The following is a 15,802-nucleotide window of genomic DNA, read 5'->3' as shown; positions in this document are numbered from 1 at the left end:
ACAAACTAATGAAGGAGGCAGTGACATTTTAGTAATTTTTTATAATGTCACAAAAATTTTAGTCTTTTAACTGTTTTTATATTTTATCTTTTTAAAAATCTTTTTTTTTTTTTCATTTTAATGGGAACATAACCAGCTTCTTGTCCTACATTCAGTGAACGTTGGTTGGTGTCACCTAATTTTTTTTTTTTCTTCTCAAATTTATTCAGATAGTTTGATTGTTTACCCATTTTTATTTGGACGAAAGTTTGAACTGTTAGGTGCCATTTGGCCTGTTCAGGGGAGGACAAATTGGCGGCTGGGTGCAGCTGAGAACAGAGCAAGTTCAAAACCCCAAACCAGCCTCGTCTTTGATCTCTCTCTTTCTTTGACCGGGCCACCAGTGACCTCCCCATACAAGAGAAGACATATTCTTTATATATTTATTTTAATGATTTCACCAAATATTTAAACCTTGAGTAGTTAATTATATCATTTGGGAAAAAATTTTAAAAAGCAAGAAAGAGAGAGAGGGCTAGAGTAAGGTAACTTGGTTGTTTGGTCCATCGGTATGTAAGCTATGGGTGGGATACAGTACACCCGGATAAGTATAGCAATCCCATTGTATATGATTTAAAAAAAAAGTAGTAAACCAATAACGCGGTATCTACATGCCGCTTGCCTACTATACCTTGCAACTTTCAACTAGTCTTATCTATCCACTTCCTAATTTCTCTTGACGTTGTCGACGTGTTGTCCATTTTATCGGCACTTCTAATTTCTCTCACTTTTTTCCACCTTTCACTTTCTCATCTGCTTTTTCTCTTTTAAAAAAAAGCCTCCCCTTCTTTGACTTTTCAGCGACTGTCATTTTCATCCTAAGATTGGATGTTTATTAGAACTATATATCTCTTGGGTTTCATGCATACCAAAACCTTACACCAAATTCTGATATAGTTATTAAGTGGATTCAAATTTTCTGATCCGATCCGAATAATGGGAGTCCCGAGAATATACTACTAGTGTCACACTAACATGAGCATTTTTTCTTTAATTTACAAGTGTCTGCATCATTTGGAAAAAAAAAAAAAAAAAGTCACCCATGACGACACGTGACTTGCTTGGTTAAGCGCCCCATTTTGGAGGTGTAAAGTTTTCGGAGAAGTAATTGCATTTTTTACAACTTTCTCAAGTTAATTGTATATAGTAAAGGTTCGCATATACGATATATAGAATCCAACATTAACTTTAATCAAGTTTGCATCTCCATGGGCGTCAGTGGTGCATGATGTCTTTAATGCAGAGCTGCATATGCTTCTTGTTTCTCATTTCCCCTTTTCTCCAGCTAAAACCTTATACAAGCTTATGCATCGCCAACCAGCAGCTTTATTCAAATGGCACTTTATGATTTTGTACATCGAAGCAGTACTTGCGCTTCTAGATCATCATCATGATGCGTCGCATTTTTTACAGACTGTCTTCGAAGAGATTGAAGAAGAAAAGACCTTTTTTATGAGTACTGGAAAGATGCCGAGAAACAGCACGCATTGTAGGCCGTGTTTCTGGATTCACATATGTGCACATGACAGCAAGTTTGGCTACAAAAAGCACTTTCTCTGCTTCTTGGTCCATTGGAGCTGATATACGTTGGTCCAACATATCCCAGAGCTTTACATCCATCTCTTGCTCTGTGAGAACCGCAAAAGATGATAGTTGCTCCCCAGGATGCCTTCCCATCAGAACTTCAAGTGCTAGCACTCCAAAGCTATAGACATCACATTTCTTTGTCACTCTCATGGTGTATGCCAACTCTGCAGTAAAGAAGCTAGTCATCTTTTGTTAGTGTTCTTAAAAAATAAACATGGTTTAGTGGATGGATCTACCAGGTGTAAGGCCAATAAAACGTATAATAGTCTTACACAGGACAATACAAAATCTTTTGAGAAGCAAACACCTCTTCAAGTTCAAAAAATTTAGTGCATACCTGGAGCCATGTAGCCATGCGTACCTACACGCCTAGTCCAGTTGGATGAATTTGGGTTTAGTAATCTTGCCGTTCCAAAATCAGAAACACATGCAACAAAATCTGGATATAACAAAATGTTCTTGCTGGAGATGTCACGGTGGATTATTGGAATTGAATGATCATGATGCATATATGACAAAGCATCTGCAACACCAGTTATGATATTCACCCTCTTTTCCCAATCTAATCCTCCAGCCTCTTCATTGCTGCTTAGTATGTTTGCCACGCTTCCCCTCTCTACATATTCATACACTAAGAATGAGCAGTGAGGATGCTTACAGAACCCATAGAGCTTGACTATGTTTCTATGGCGGACTTCTGTCAATGCTATAATCTCATTTCTGAAGCCGAAGTCTGTCAACGTATCACTACCCTGTTGATTGAACTTCTTGACTGCCACTATTTGACCTGTGGGGAGTTCAACTTTGTAGACGCTACCATGACCTCCTGTACCAACAACATAGTCATCACTGAAATTCTTTGTAGCATTGACAATATCCTCATAAGCAAGTTTACCGTCATAGTTCCATATGGAGAAAAAATCATTTCCTTGGCTTGTTTCAACAATGATTCTGCTCTTGTTTCGCCTTCTCAATTTTGTTTTTTGACAGATCTTGCAAGTTCCAGTAACCAGGAACAGAAGAATGAGGACTGCAGCAACTGGAGTAACAATCGCCTCCAATGTTTGACTTTTCTTTTGGTGTATAACATCTTTTGGAGGCTTGCATGGACGCAAGTTAACTCCTCCACATAAGCCAAGATTGCCTATAAATGACTCTACCGAAGCATTCAGGAAGGCAGAGTTGTTTGGGAGAGGACCTATGAGACTGTTAAAGGACAAATCAACTGAAGTCAAACTAACCATTCCTGCCAAAGATGATGGGATTGTACCTATGAGCTTGTTATGGGAAAGATTGAGCTTCTCCAGATGATTTAACTTCCCAAGTTGGTCTGGTATTGTCCCTGTTAGCATGTTACGGCTAAGATCTAGCAGCATAGATAGTCCTGCCAAGTTCCCCAACTGAGAAGGAATTTTTCCGTTCAAGGTATTTTTACTCAGCTTCAATCGAATCAACGTAGTAGAATTCCCAAGCTCTTCAGGTATTGGTCCGCTAAGGTTGTTTGATGACAAATCCAAATACTGCAAATTTTTTAACATTCCAATCTCTGATGGTATGCCACCAGAAATATGATTGTTACTCATATCTATATATTGCAAGAACGAAAGTTCCCCTATTCCTCTTGGAATCTCTCCTGTTATGTAATTGGTAGAAATATTTATTAGCCCCAATCGTGCCAGTTGAGAAATTGAACCTGGAATCTTGCCGATGATGTGGTTATTAGAGAAATCCAACCGTTGAAGACTGTGACATCCACTCCAGCTCGGCGAGAGCTCTCCTGTTAGTTGATTGTTGCTTATGTCAATGCGCAACAGGTTCGGATATGATCCAAATGCCTCTGAAATGTTACCACTAAGTTGGTTCCCACTTAAAGTGAGTTTGTATAAGCTTGTACAATTCCTCAAGCTTTCTGGTATTGATCCAGTGAAATGGTTGTTGGAAGCAGATAAGACGAAGGGCATGCCACCCTTACATATTATTGATGGTAAAGAACCGAAGAGATTATTCGCTGAAAGGAACAACTGGCCTAGACTTGTCAGATTACTCATTTGTGGAGGTAGAGTGCCGAAGAGGCTATTATTGCTCAGGTTCAGGAAGTAAAGATCAGACAGGTTACCTATTGAAGGAGGGACCAAACCTGGAAGAAAGTTAGACGCTAAATCCAATTCAATGAGCGCACTGAGCTTCCATAACTCTTGTGGAATGGTCCCAGTCAGCAAATTTACTCCAAGGAACAAATGCTGCAGACTGGACAGGTTTCCAATCTGCACTGGAATGGAACCTGTAAGTGAGTTGGTATCAAGGTCCAAGAAGTCGAGATTTGTGAGCTCTCCTATCGTCTGTGGAATAGTTCCAGTAAGATGGTTGTCATTGATGATTAGATTCACTAGACTAGATAATTGTCCAATAGAAGTAGGGAGAGGTCCTGCGAGGGAGTTGAATGACAATTTTATAGAAACAAGGTTCTTAAGCTTTCCTATTTCAGGTGGTATGGATCCAAGAAAGGAGTTGTCGGTTAGGTCCAAATCGGTGAGTTTCATGAGATTTCCAATCTCAGAAGGGATCTCACCAGACAACTTATTTTGAAGGATGATCATGTGAGACAAGCCAGACAAATTCCCTAGCGCCTTAGGCATTGAACCTGTGAGTTGGTTTGAGTAAAGGCTTAACTCGACCAGGCTGCTAAGTTTCCCCATTTCTGAAGGGACACGTCCGAATAGATTATTCACTGAGAGGTTTAAACTTGTAAGGCTAGACATGTTGCCTATGGAAGATGGGATTGGTCCTTGGAAAAGATTATGAGCTAGATCCAAGCGTGTCAGCTTCTCCAACTGGCCTATTTCTAGAGGGATGTTGCCGGTTAGTTTGTTGCCAAAAAGCACAAGACGAGTAAGGTTCCTCCAATTGGTGAAAAAGCTCGGTATTAGCTCTCCATCAATAAAGTTGTCTGATATCCAGAACTCAGAAATTTGAGTAACATTGGCCATAGTAACGGGTAAGCTGCCAGAAAACTGGTTCACCGATAAATCTAGGAAGGTAAGTTTGGAGAGGTTGCCTATACCATCAGGAATGCTTCCATTGAGATTGTTACCTCTGAGATCGAAATGTGCAAGATTAGGGAAGGCAGCGAAGTCGAAATAGTTGAGTGTACCTCGAAGACCTTTATTTTGAAGACTTATCTTGACGACACTCGTTTTATCGCTGCTGCACTGTATCCCGTCCCACTGGCAGGGAGCGCCATATCTGGATTTGAGGAATGACCAAGAGGAATTCAGCACGTGGGCGTCTTGGAGACTGTCTCTCCACTTGAGAAGTGCTTTTGCTTCTGCCTGCAATGACTGAGCACGTGCGTCTCCTAATGAACAAAGACTCCAAAGAAGGAAGAAAAGCAGGAGCAGCCGGTCGCTTCTCATGGTGCTATTGTTTCTGTTGCAACTGAGAAATTAGGCGTTCGTGTGGATTCACTAGTGGTGCATGTTAATGGCATATAAAGATGTTGGGAAGTCCACAGTCCGCGACGAAGATACCTAGAAAACAACTTTGTCCATTCCTTTACATTCCACATATTCTAGGTCTGAAGTTCCTGGAAACTTCATTTCCATTCTATATTTCCATGTAGCTGCCTAAAATTTTGTACTCCGATCGCTACGTTAAGTTAGTGGGCAGCCATTTTTCCAGCAGCGGTCCCACGTATGTTTTGCAACTTTGTCAAGGGAGAAAAGGAAATGTGTTTGCATCATCAACGGTAAAACAAGAAGCCGACTAGCGAGAGTTGTTTTCTTTGATGAGTTTGAATGTGAAGTTTCTGGATTATCAGAAACTTCAAGTTATAAGAAGGTCAGGGGTTCAAAGCCCGACCTGTATGTTCCTAAACTTGCCGGGTCTGCCTAACCATGCGTATTGTTTGGCCTATAGAAGAGCACATTTTTATGTTAAAATTTTCAAATCAAATAAAGAATATAAAATGGGCACGTATGTGAAGATAAAAGTAAATGAGAAATTAAAGGGAAGTGATGGAAGGAACAATTATTGGCCCTTGTAGATATTGCAGTCACAAACTACTCTTGCGCATATTAATTTGTGCCTTTGTAGTTTCTTTTACTTGGCAAAAAAGTAGTCAAGTCAACCATGTACGTGGAAAGTATAATAAAGGGAAAAAGACGATAACCAGCCGAATTTCCTCTTGGGCGCATGGGACCGTGGCATTCATCAGCAGAGGAGGCCCAGCCACTTCACAGACAACGTGAAGACCCCGCTAAATAATGCGATTCCGGGCGGTCAACCACCAGAAAATTCCTCGTGTTCAGTTTCTTCTGATCCAGAGAAATTTGATCGGTTTAAGACTAGTAGATTCTACAGCTAACAGAACATCCATGGTTGGATGTAGAAGGAAATGAAATCCCACCACGAAGCCAGAAGCCAACCATTTTTGCTGTGTAAGCCGGGTGAGTAGTGGCCCACTATAAGAAATGTAAAGAAAAGTCCAAAAGCTAAACAGATTCCAATTCTTTCCTGTCTCTTTCCCTCTCTTTTTCCTTGCTATCCTGGACCTCTGTGATTTTATCTCCTACAGAATTCCGACGTAGTAATATATATGCTTATATCAGCCGATATATGTTCCACAGGGTCTCTTAGTCTCTTCCTCCCCTGTCATTCACCTCCTCTCCTCTGTTAACAAATGAAGTGGAATCTCACTGGTTTTGTATTGCGCGATACAACGGAACCGATCAATGGATTCCAATGACGTTGCACAGCGCTTTAGTTTTTCTTTCACTGCTAACTGTCGAGCATGAAGCTTGATTAAACGTGTAGAATTAAATATCTAAACAATCTGATAAACTGCAGCTTGCAGCCCCAATTATAATCTGCCAAAGCAAAAGTTTACCACAGTGACAAGGAAAATTGAACTCGTATCCTTTATGAAAATACAAAACAACAAATTGATCAGTGAAAGGAAATAAACATCAAGCGAATGTAGCTTACTGCAAGAAAAGCTGAGATGATGGAGGAGAAGGAAACTGCCATACTGTTCATCGGCCTACCCAGTACTTTAGTTACGCAGTTCGGTGAAGGGAGCGGTAGTGCTTCCTGCTTTTTATAAAGAAGAACTGTGTGTGCGTGTTTGATCGATACCATTGACCGATTCGGAGGCAACTCGGGCACGGAACACGTTGAAGCCCTGGTATTTATACGACCAAGAACCGGTCGCATAACAACAGTACATAATAGATTTCAAGGCAAATCATGGACTCAGATTCAATCGACCGACTGGAAACGAGAATGTGGACAATCATGGACCGAACCGTTTACATTGGATCCCGACGTGACGTGTGAAGGGGATTAGGAAGAAGGAGAGACGGAAATACAGAAACTGCATGAGCCCTTGGCTTCTGGCAGGGTGTGACTTGTGGGCGAGACGGAGAAATGGGGCCTCTGTTCTTCATCTTCAAGTGTATACTGTAATTTCCCGGATGAAGCATGAAGACCCAAGTTGTGCGAAAAGGTCCTGCTCTAGATTAGTACGTCATCCTTTTCTAAGATTATTAGTAGTTGCAAACCAATCTTTCCCCTCATTTTTTACCCCTTCGTTTCGTTGTTCAATATTCTTATTTATAGGCTATAGTTCATTGATCTCAAAGAGAGAGAGGGGGGGGAGAGAGAGATATGAATAACTAACCACTGAATTTATCACAAAATTATAAATAACTACCTAACATTTCAAAAAGACTATAAATAACTGCCAACTTCGTAAAATAGTTCACAAAAACTTCACAACGCAAATTGTCTCGTGTAACAGGCAGGTCATGTTTGCTTAGAAAACGAGGGCAGTTTTGCAAATTATCTTCAAGGATAACAAGCAAACAAGATTTTTCTACCAGCAGTCCAATTATAATCCAATTAGTGAAAGGTAGCAAGCATTAGCCTTCTATTATTTTTAAATATTTAAATTTATGTTAATTTTAATATTTTTGACAAATTCACAATTATACATTTTAACTTTAAACTTTTAGATCAATTTTTCGACGGATGGTAGTGGGGGTAAAGTGGCCATGGCCCCTTGTATCTCCACCGGGAGTGGATGAGTCATGTATCCACTCTACAAGACTTTAACGGTACCCTGCGTTGGTGTACCAAATTTAGTGCCCCAGTACAATTAAATATGAAAATGCTTTCATTTAAATAAGGAAAATAAACTTCCTAAAAATAAAAGAGGTAATAAAAAAATTAAAAGACTAAAAAAAAAACATTTCTTTCAACAATTTTAAAATTATCTTTGTTATCGTTTGGTATGTGTATGTATGTTGTGTGCACCGAGGGGCGCAGGCAACTCTGCCTCGTTTCCGTCTTATGTAATTCAAGCATTTCCATTTTAATAGTTTCCATCAGCATGATAAAGTACGAAGGCGACTTGGGTGTTGTAGTGGCTGTGCTGCAGAATCCCACAACCACCTGACAACATCATCAAGTCCAAATATCATCACAAACAACAATAAGAAGGCGTCGATTTGTTAAATGCTGGATCGATCCCTATGTTGCTTTCTGTAAATGGTTCTTAAATTTTAAAGGAAATCAATATCGATGTTGTTTGAGAGATGGGACTAACACCCACATTTTACAATTGTTGTCTGGTATCTCATAGCTAAAATTCGACAAGAGATTTAAACTCACTTTCGTGCAACTCAATCTACTATATATATATATATATATATATATATATATATATATATATATATATATATATAGAGTTATAGACCCTAAAAGTGGACAAAATAAGAGACTTTTGCCTAAGCTTGATTCTTGACATAAACAAACACCACTGTGGAGTTCATTATATTTATAAACAGCATAGTAGCACACGTGTTAAGGAACAAATTGAAAAGAGATAACTTTACAGATGACTGTTCAAAAAATTTGACATTTGATAACTATAATCAACTGCTTAGCTTAATGAAATAAACACCTGATGAGTAAAAAACATTAGTACATATAGTTAAAATGACAATTTTACCATTCAATAAATATAATTGGAGACGACGGTCCAGCCCATATACGTACTAGTAGCATGCAGATCAGTTGGGAACCCAAGCAAGGCCCTCTACAATAAAGTGGCAAATGGGCACAGTTCCTGGCTTCACACCCAGCACCCTGAAGCTCTCATGCTGGGGATTCCAGTTTGATGTATCGAAATGACACAAAGCAATGGCGTTCACTCGGCTACCATCTTCAGCAACCAACGGAACCATGTACACCCTTGTGCCAGCGAAATTGTGACAGTAGAACACAGCAAAAGGAAACACAGTGTTGTGGCATGCCATGACTTTATTGGACAGCATCCTTCCACCACCAGCACCTACTCTGTAACTCCTGACCTTCGCAGCCTCCTCTCTGTTAACAGCAGAAGTGGCCACCGCATGAATCTGTCTTGTTCCCAACTCCGCAACAACGAAATCGATCATCGACTCTAGTGATGTTGCACAATGCTTTACTTCTTCTTTAATTGCAGCCGCCTCACAATCCTCAAGTGTTTCCCTGGTAAGAGATGCACGGTCGGATTCGGGTTCGATGGAGAACATCTTGAGGATGGCAGTGATATTGGAGGTTGAGAAGGGAATTGCTTGAGCTCGCTGGCGGGGGAAGAAACGACCACCACTAGAAGCTACGGGGGTGATCATCATGGTGACGTTCATCTTGCTACCAGGCTGCAGGTCTTCCCTCTGGAAATAAAGAGGTGCATGGTTCGGTGGGCAATTCATGGCGCTTGAGCTAGGGTAACTGCTCATCCTGGGCCACTTATTACCGCAAGCTTCGAGGCTACGACGACCAAATCCTGCAGTGAGTGCAAATTAAAGGACTGGTTAAGTAATCAACCTTATTATATTATTTGCGCACCATAAATTGGAGCATACATGTGACACTTAATCCTGTTTACTATTAACCGGTTTTTCTTCTTCCGTAAAATGAGGCGTAATAACAAGAGAGCTGAAGTGGCTAATGATGTGCATATATATTGAGCTAAAACATGTCAAATTCTTGGAAGTTCCCGATGCTTAAATGAAAAGTATGACACTAGTTGGGAAACAATTGCCAGATGAGCATTAATGTTGATTGATGATTTAATTGTTTTTTAACCATTCAATGGAGACTTTAAGAACAAATGTCAGAAATTGCAGACCCCTACTAAGTATAGAAATGTAGTAGAAGGGCTTTTTCAAACATGTATATCGTTTAGTTGATGATAATTAGTAATTTATTATTGTATAGTGTACTTTTGTTATCTAAATAAAAAAATTATTGTTTATGTAAAATAGTTATCTATGTGTACTTATGTACTAAAAAGCGATGACAGTTTTTAGCAACGGTCAAATCCGTGACTGCAACCTTCTTCATGCTATAGTTCGTTGTCGTTGGTGTTGGATGGATTCGTCGTCAATATTTGCTTATTGTTTTCTTAGGTGACTGAAATTTCCATGCCATTATTATATTATCCGACGGACAGATCTGTCACTAATTCTTGCTGTTAAATGACTGTACGAACTGTTGCTAAACATCTGTCACTAGTGTCTAAATTTTTTGCCGTCATTGTTGTTAATGGTGATGGCTAATTTAGTTGCGACAAAGACATCACGAGGGGTACACTCTCAAAATGGCAACGGCTAATTTCATTCCTAGCAGTTTAAGCGAAGAACTGGGATTTATGTAATAGCCGTGGAAACCATGGTAATAGCAACGTTTTGGCGGTAGCTATTAATCATAATCGTGGTGTTACGACTGCTATTGGCACTTTCAGCGACTGATTTTAATTGATTTTTAATCATCGGGTGGGGACCTTAAGAACGATATATATATAATTTGGTAGTGCAATACCTATCCGAGAGGGGACAAGAGTGCTCGAATGGCAATTGGCATGGGGGTGCTTGGGAACATCTTGTTCCAATAACCATCAGGCGTCAAATATAAACTGCAGCTTGCAGTCCCAATTATAAGCTGCCAAAACAAAAGGTCATCACAGTGAGATGGAAATTAATTCCCATCTTTTAATGAAATCGTGCAACAAATGACATTGAAGAAGAAAATACAGATGATCAAGCAAAATAAAGATCAAACAAAACAAATGTAGCTTACTGCAAGAAAAGCTGAGATGATGTAGGAGGAGAAAACTGCCATGCTGTTCGTCGAGCTACCCAGTACTTAAGTTTCTGCTGTTCGGTGAAGGAAATGGTATTGCTTCCAGCCTTTTATAAGGAAGAACTGTATGTGCGTGTTTGATCGATAATGCTGACCCATTCGGAGGTAAGGTGGACACGGAAGACATTGAAGCCCTAATATTTATATGACCAAGAATTAAGCGGTCGCATGGCAACAGTAAATAGATTCAATCGACCGACCGGAAATGGGCAACTGGACAGTCATGTAAGCTTCTTTCTCAAAATTCCAGCCATTTATACGAACAATCTCACTGTTCTACACCTGAAATGAAGATATTCCCTTGTGTGTTTATTTAGCATAATCTTTTTTTTTTTTTTTTGAGCAGTTTTCACGTATGACTCCTAAACCGGACCGTGTGTTAGGGGCTCAAAATGACCAAAATGTCCTCTTGTATAAAATGAAAGACCCTCGCATAACGGTTAGAGTAGAATGGTAAAAAAAAGAAATGCCCCTGAAAGATGACTAAAGTGTCCATCTGATCAGAACACAGCTTCTTGTGTTAACGACATAACTAAAATTTTATTTGATCCATGAACTTTCACTATTACTGAGAAAGTTCAGAGGAGAAAATGTTGGTTATGTAAAAATTAGGTCCCCAATTCAGTTTTTTTTTTTTTTTTGAAAAAAAAAGAAGAAAAAACATGGTCATTTCGAGTCCAGTTAATTGAAGTCAGGTCCAATAATGTTCAGTACATGGTGAATCTGACCCGAACCGTTTACGTCGAGTAGTCATCTTCCTGACGTGTCAAGGGAATTCATCTTCGACTGCATACAGTGACTTTTCTCTAGCAGTTGTCCCGTGAACACCCAATAGCTTGAAATGTTCTCGAGACCGGGTCTAATACCTGTGACCCAATTTTCCTCTTGTTGAATTTTTGAACTTTGATACTTTTGTTCATTCGTATTTAGGAAGATTATTCATTCATAAATGGCATAAGTTTATTGGTTCATTAAACGGGCTAAGGAACATAGCTTTTAAGCACAACAATTTGGGGTTTGGTAATAGGAAAAGCTGTGTTCTTGGAACGCAGTGTTCCAAGCATGTGTTTACCTTTCAAATAAAAAAGCATTCATGTTACCAAACGCATATCTTGCACTAGGTATACTAAACCACTAGCATTTATTATGTAACTCTTATGAGACCTATATTGAATGCATTGTTCATTTTTTCCCTTTTCGTTTCTTATTAATTTTTTCCAAGCTCTTACTTTCAGTGCAAGCTATTTGGTAGAGACCGACTCCTGGAAGACGGTGCCACACCATCTCCTTTAGACACGCATCTCAGTTTGCAAGACGGGACAGAATGGCTTCAATGAATGTTACTATTATCATTGCACATTTGCATACAATGGTTGAAACAGTCAATCCGTGACGAAGAAGACGACCTAGAATAAAACAGTCCACGACGCAGAAGGTAAGCAATGATACTGCAACTCAAGGTACGCAATGACATATATACAAATGATCATACTGAACATAAACTCAATAAATACTGCCATTGTATATTGTCCTGTATGTGTATGGGCACTTCATATGTATACTGCCCCCTTACTGCCATGACGGGGAGGCCTAATTACCCCAAATTGGTCAGCATATATATATATATAATAGGAAGGAATTATATAAAAAAAATTACTTCTGAATTTTTAATATAAATTTTGTTTAAAGTCTGTCATACAGGTTGAAAAGCATTAGCGCATATTGGTAGTATTATGTGTTTAAAAAAACATGGTTTTGGATATGTCACCAACAAAGCAATTCAACCAAATTTTCCATGACTCATTGGAAACTTTATTTTCATCTAATCAAGTTTGTACACAACTGGTAAAAACTTGTCGCTATCGCCGTCAATCTCACGCTTTAACACACAGTGGTAGATTTATTATTATGGTATGGAAAACTGGTATGCCTCTCCACTGTTAGATTCTATCGCAGCCATTTAGCGAGTCAAACTATATGGCATATCTTAGGGAGTGTGTCGAAAGTCTTTTAGATTGTATTGTTACTCCCATGAAAATTTAGTTCGGGCCATGCCTTCTTCTGCCAAATTCAAAACGAAAAAAGCCAAGTCATGTACAACAATAATTTTTGCTCATACAACCCTGTAGTCACAACACAAGCGTTTTCGATTATGTTGTAAAAGAAGACACCAAATGTCGTTCCAGCTATGGATATTTAATTTTGTTGTGATTTTCTTTTTCATTTTTAGTTTTTTTTTTTTTTTTTTTTTTTTTTTTTTTTTTTTTTTTTTTTTTTTTTTGCCTCAGCCAGCCAGCTGCCAAATACAAGAACTTCTTCATTGGAAGGGTGGTTAACCTCAGACAACCTACAGCGGTGAAAACTTCACCGGTATAGGTCTCATCCCATTCACCGTGCGTAAACAGATATTTTCCTCATGCAAACATCATGGCGGTAAAAAGAACGAACGTAAGAAAACATCAGTATGACCTTTACGGACGTTTGCTTATTTTCAATAACGTTTTTCACTCAATAATAAAACCTCTTTTTTTGTAGTAGTAGGAAAAAGAGCAAAACTCTACAGGACGGGGAAAAGGACCGTGGCGCACTCTCTGGCACCATTAATGCTGTGATTCCTCCTCTATCTCGCTGTCTCAGGTCCTCGAGAGACAGGCATTTGCTGGCTCTTCACCATCCTTCTGTTTTTGTTATCTGGGTAAGTACTCATCCCTAACACTTGTTTGTATTGCTCAAAATATCATGTGTGATTTTCTCAGAAGAAATTAACTTTTATATATGGGTTTCTGAGTACATTTTAATGCTTTTCATTAATGAAACTTTTGTAAATTATTTTGTTGAAATTAGGCCTTTTTGTAATTTTTCAAATAATAGGTTTCATATTTCATCCTAAAAATCAAGGGGTGATTCCGAACTCGATCAATCACCTCTTAGCTCCCTCCCATAGTGTCCTTGCAGGTTTCTTTGTCTTGTCTGTCTACCGTAATTCTAGTTCATTGTTTCATTACTTCAAAGAAATATTTAATTATGGAACATCTCTGTCCCTCCTCTTTTTTTTTTCTCTCTCTCTCTCTAGCCTCTGTGAGGAATTTAAGGATTTGAGTAGGGTAGCTTGAGTAATTTTCCCATTCCATAAAGTTCATCTCCGAGGAGTGGCATGACCCATGCACGTATAAGGTGCAAAGTGTCAAGATCTTAGAGTTCCATTAATTGCAAAACTTGGTTTTTCTTGTTCGCCGGACCAAGTTATAAATATTTCTCTTAATTTTAGTTCTCCTGATTCAGCAATTTGATCATGTGACGGCCAATATCAATGTAATAGACATTACCATGACCTAGAGTTGTGAGCTGATCAGGATTCAATGGCGCCAATAAGTGATAAACTCATAAGGAAATAAGGCAAGTAATTAACTGATGCTGTTTTATTTATTATCAGTTCATTCAAAAGAGTAATTTGAATAGCTGTAGGCGGCCTGCTCATGTACGTACAAGGAAGTAGTAGTTGGGGACGCTGGCGAGATCCTTTAGAATGAAGTGGCAAATGGGAACAGTTCCTGGTTTCACACCAGCAACCGGTAGCTGGCATGCCCAGAATTCTCGCTTGATGTATCAAAATGGCACATAGCAATGGCATTCACTCGGTTACCATTATCAGAAACCAACGGAGCCATGTATGCCCTTGCTCCTGCCAAATTGTGGTAGAACACAACATAAGGAAACATCATATTGTGGCAAGTCATCATTTTATGGGACATCACCCTCCCCTCACTAGCACCAGCCCCTGCTCTGTAAGTCCTGGCCTTCAACTCCTCCTCTCTATTAACAACAGAAGTGATCGCCACATGAATTTCACTAGTTCCGAACTCCACGACAACAAAATCGATCATGGATTCCAGTGACGTTACATGGTACTCGAGTTCTCCTTTAACTGCAGGTTTCTCGCAATCAACAAGTGTTTGCCTGGTAAGAGATGCAGAGTGGAATTCAGTGGAGAACATCTTAAGGATGGTAGTGAGGTTTGAGGTTGAGAAGGGAATTTCCTGGGCTTGTTTGCGTGGCAAGAAAGTACGCTCAGAGCTGACACCACCGACAATAGAAGCATCATTTGCTAAAGGGGTGATGAAGATAACCAACAATGTTTTTCTTTCTTGGAAACCCCTCAATGGATGGACATGAGTACCTGATGTCAGAGTAGGGGATGGGAAGAGAAACGAAACAATCGTCAATCGTCGGGCATGAGAGTGCTGGGGAAGGCCTCATTCCATTTAGCTTTATAGCGAGAGTGCCGGTAATTGTGTTCGCGGCCCCGGCAAGCAGCTGACAGAGAAAAGAAACAATCGTCATCCACCATATACTCTGGTAATTCAAGTTGGATTAGACCTGAGAATCTTTTATGCCGGAAAGAACTGGTTGATGGCATGGCGTGTGCAGAGCTGCTGTGGGAAGACGGAAGCGAGCGGCCTGCTTCCGGCAGGTGGGATGGCGCCCACTGGCAGTTTGGCTGTCCCTGGAGAGTGGGTCTCACTAGTACTCATACGTTTCGAGCAAAGGGAATTGATGGACCTGTGCACTTGCCAGGAAGAAAGTGAGAAGAACGAAACCAAGTCCGCCATTCAAGGCTCCAACTCAAGCTTGGCCAAATACGGAGAAGGAGGCCGCAAGTGCTTGCCCCTTTTTACATAGCGATATATAGCGATACACAAAAGAATGTAGGACATGATGCTGGTTATGTTCACATCTCTTTGTCTCGCTCACTTTGATGCCTTCAAGCTGGTCGGTCGGGCCACCGGTGATCTCCCCATATAAGAGAAGACATATTTTTTATATATTCATTTTAATGATTTCACCAAGTATTTAAATCTTGAGTAGTTATGTATATCATTTAGGAAAAAATGTAAAAAATAAAAAAAAAGGAAAGAGAGAGAAGGCTAGAGTAATGTAAGTATTGCAATCCAACCATGGATATGATACGGTACACCCATAATCCGGTTCA

General features: G+C 39.7%; 3 protein-coding genes across 3 annotated transcripts; all 3 read right to left on the bottom strand.

The window, feature by feature from the left end:
- Window positions 1-1,319: 1,319 nt before the first annotated feature.
- LOC116266433 (MDIS1-interacting receptor like kinase 2-like) lies at window positions 1,320-3,536 on the bottom strand. Its single transcript, XM_031647690.2, has 2 exons — window positions 1,964-3,536; window positions 1,320-1,790 (listed from the first exon to the last, which is right to left on the bottom strand). Exons 1-2 carry the CDS (start codon window positions 3,207-3,209, stop codon window positions 1,447-1,449), a joined length of 1,590 nt encoding a protein of 529 aa, XP_031503550.2. The 5' UTR covers window positions 3,210-3,536; the 3' UTR covers window positions 1,320-1,446.
- Window positions 3,239-5,039, bottom strand: LOC126410592 (probable leucine-rich repeat receptor-like protein kinase At1g35710). The gene is made up of 2 exons (XM_050080741.1): window positions 3,303-5,039; window positions 3,239-3,259 (listed from the first exon to the last, which is right to left on the bottom strand). Exons 1-2 carry the CDS (start codon window positions 5,037-5,039, stop codon window positions 3,239-3,241), a joined length of 1,758 nt encoding a protein of 585 aa, XP_049936698.1.
- A 3,657-nt stretch (window positions 5,040-8,696) lies between these two features.
- Window positions 8,697-9,380, bottom strand: LOC116266358 (BURP domain protein RD22-like). Its single transcript, XM_031647573.1, has one exon. It carries the CDS (start codon window positions 9,378-9,380, stop codon window positions 8,697-8,699), a length of 684 nt encoding a protein of 227 aa, XP_031503433.1.
- Window positions 9,381-15,802: the final 6,422 nt, after the last annotated feature.

This window comes from Nymphaea colorata, chromosome 1 (genome assembly GCF_008831285.2).
Source record: "Nymphaea colorata isolate Beijing-Zhang1983 chromosome 1, ASM883128v2, whole genome shotgun sequence".
In the NCBI taxonomy this organism is placed as follows: domain Eukaryota; kingdom Viridiplantae; phylum Streptophyta; class Magnoliopsida; order Nymphaeales; family Nymphaeaceae; genus Nymphaea; species Nymphaea colorata.
This window is presented reverse-complemented; position numbering and strand designations above follow the sequence as displayed.